The sequence below is a fragment of the Penaeus japonicus genome, unplaced genomic scaffold, assembly GCF_977035675.1.
Source record: "Penaeus japonicus unplaced genomic scaffold, GWHDUDI00000001_assembly GWHDUDI00000009, whole genome shotgun sequence".
Taxonomy (NCBI): domain Eukaryota; kingdom Metazoa; phylum Arthropoda; class Malacostraca; order Decapoda; family Penaeidae; genus Penaeus; species Penaeus japonicus.
Window position 1 is genome coordinate 5,967,841 of NW_028234411.1, and position 2,500 is coordinate 5,970,340.

The following is a 2,500-nucleotide window of genomic DNA, read 5'->3' on the forward strand; positions in this document are numbered from 1 at the left end:
CATCCATTTTCTCCATTTTTGTTCATTTTGTGACGAACTTCGTTTTGGAATATCATCTTTGCTCTAATGGTGAAAGGAGCTAGTAAGCCTAAGGGGTCGAAGATGGAACTCATGATGCTCAGTATGCCCTCTGATCTTTAGTACATCATCATCGAGATCCCACAGAACTCCTAGAGCACTGTCCATTGGCAAGTTATCGATCGTCAGGTTTATGTCCATTATTCGGGGGCTTCTTTCATGCGTGGGAATAACTCTCATGACTTTCCTTGAATTTGACATCTATTTTGTGAGTCTGAAGCCTCCAGCTTGCAGTGTGTCCCTCAAATTGATGGCATATTCTGCAGCTTCCTCCTCTGAATCAGTTGACAGTAGAAGATCATCTACATAGAAATTTTTCTTAGCTGCTGCTGAATGTTGGCCTTCATCCTTGTCTAGAATTTTGTGTAGCGCATACATTGCACAGGCGGGGCTCCATATCCCTTGTGAGAGGTGCTCACAAAGGGTATTTTGGAAGCCAAAGTCTGGTATTCTTGACTCCTTTATTGGTGAATATTGGCACGGTTATATGGAAATAATTACTGGTAGCGATAGCTGACGTCTCTGTTCGGTGCGCGTCTCGCGGACGGGGCGGGCTCGGAGCGCCGGCTTGGCGCTCGCGGCGCCTCTCCGAGGCGAAGCCAGGTGTGTCTGCAAGCAAGGTCGGTAGAGTGAGCGAGTATGACCTGAGGTCAGCCCGTTTTATCTTGACCTAGGTAGACGCCATAAAGGGTTGCTTCTTCGTCTCTATAGCATCATGACCACGTGGTAATCTTATGTTTCCACGTGGTCTCACATCCCTCCAAAGAGATGTACTGTCATTCGATAGGTCACTGGGTTCTCAGAGAGGTCTCCCCCAAGCCACCATAGAAACCGTAGCACATCACGATCCCTTGGTGTAACATGGACTTGGTGGAACATTGCCTCTATATCTGCAGCCCATGCAGCTCACCCTTCTCTGAATCGCAGTAGGATACCCAATAAGTTGTTCATTAAATCTGGTCCTTGCATAACTTTTTTATTCAAGTTCACTCCTTTAAAACTAGCTGCACAATCAAAGACTATCCTAAGTTTGTCTGGCTTGTTTGGGTTGAAGACTGGATGATGTGGTAAGTACCAGGTTTTATTTAGTGGTCCAACTATTCTGTGGACTCGCTCAGCAAACCCCTATTTTTATGAGATTCTCTACCTCTTTGACATATCTTTGATGCAAGTCAACATTCCTTTCAAGTCAGCTCTTTAATGAGTCTAATCGTCGACGGGCCATACTCCAGTCATCTGGTAGCCCTGGATCCTGTTCCCTAAATGGTATCGGCAACTGGTGGTGGGCTCCGACCCTAGACCCTTCCCTTTTCCAGAGATCTATCACACGTCCATCTTCAACTGACCACCCTTTTTCGTCTATATCAGTTTGTGATTCAATATCCCAGAATTGTTTTACACTTTCCCAATTTGCATTTTAGATTTGAAGCCCTTTGAGGATGTAAGGGTCCATTTACCATCCATCCCAGCTTTGTTCTAACAGCAAATGGTTCTCCATCTCTTCCTCTCCTGACTTCCAGGGGCACCATGGCATCAGGAGCATCTAGTCCTATTAGTAGTTCAAAGGATAGATGTGTTGTTCGTTCTTGTATCCCAACTAGGTCCTTTAAATGTGGCCAACAAGAAACTTCGGTGAAGCCTGTTTTGGTTTGGAGTAAGCCTTGTGGAAAGGTGTCTATAACAATAACTTGTGAGAGAAATATGGGTCTTTGTCTTTTTGTGAGAAACCCCCTTACACTCAACTCTACTTGTTCTACATTTTGACATGTCTTCTCCAAAAGTGTAGCAACTGTTGTTTTCATAGTTTCACCTTCTAGATCTAGGTACTTTGCAATTTTCCGCGAGCAGAAGCTCCTAGTACTCCCCGAATCTAACAATGCATATGCAGTTACACTCCTTTGGGCAGCTTGGTCTTTGGACGTTATTATGACTGGGACAATTGGTAATGCAATGTGTCTAGGTGTTGCTCTTTTACTCATCTTAATGCTATTTGTATGTTTCCTCCTTTCTAGTCATTGTCTTTCCTCCTTTGTTGTTGGGACTTCCATTGGTTTCCTCTTGTTTTCATCATTATTGACATGAGCAATTGACCCACTCTTTCTAAATTCTGTATCATGCAGCAACCGAGAATGGTATCCACCACAGCCATTGATATCGCATGGCCGTGCTCTGCATTGCCTTGCACTGTGGCCAGATTTCAGGCAATTGAAGCATTTCCTGTGGCCGATCAAAATCTTCCTGCGTTGGTGAATACTGGCGGACTTGAACAAATCACAGAAAGCCAGGCTATGTTCTCCATAACAAAGATCACATGTAATTGGTTTTGAAGTTGATGGTCTTGTCTGGGTTGTAAACCCAAACTCTGCCCTTCGATCTCGTCTTGTAACCATGTCAGTCGATTCTGAAGGCCTCTGACTCTCCT

At 44.6% G+C, this 2,500-nt stretch overlaps 2 protein-coding genes across 2 annotated transcripts in view; both read right to left on the reverse strand.

Annotated features, from left to right (window-relative positions):
* The window catches only part of LOC147471238 (uncharacterized), a 1,296-nt gene extending 1,077 nt beyond the window's left edge, over positions 1 to 219 (reverse strand). The window contains exons 1-2 of the mRNA XM_086540177.1: positions 145 to 219; positions 1 to 63 (exon numbers count right to left, since the gene is read on the reverse strand). The exon at positions 1 to 63 is cut by the window's left edge and continues 352 nt beyond it. Of these exons, the coding sequence (XP_086396303.1) occupies positions 1 to 63; positions 145 to 219 (138 nt within the window). The remainder of the gene's footprint in view (positions 64 to 144) is intronic.
* Positions 220 to 279: 60 nt separating this feature from the next.
* Positions 280 to 957, reverse strand: LOC147471239 (uncharacterized). Its single transcript, XM_086540178.1, has 2 exons — positions 833 to 957; positions 280 to 469 (listed from the first exon to the last, which is right to left on the reverse strand). The coding sequence occupies exons 1-2, from the start codon at positions 955 to 957 to the stop codon at positions 280 to 282; spliced, it is 315 nt and encodes a 104-aa protein (XP_086396304.1).
* Positions 958 to 2,500: the final 1,543 nt, after the last annotated feature.

Bases quoted from the DNA above. Each gene is read 5' to 3' on its own strand.
- LOC147471239 (XM_086540178.1), bottom strand. From the start codon at position 957: ATGTTCCACCAAGTCCATGTTACACCAAGGGATCGTGATGTGCTACGG. The intron at 470-832 runs GTGAGACCACGT...AGGGATATGGAG, and splicing joins GTACATCTCTTTGGAGGGAT to CCCCGCCTGTGCAATGTATG.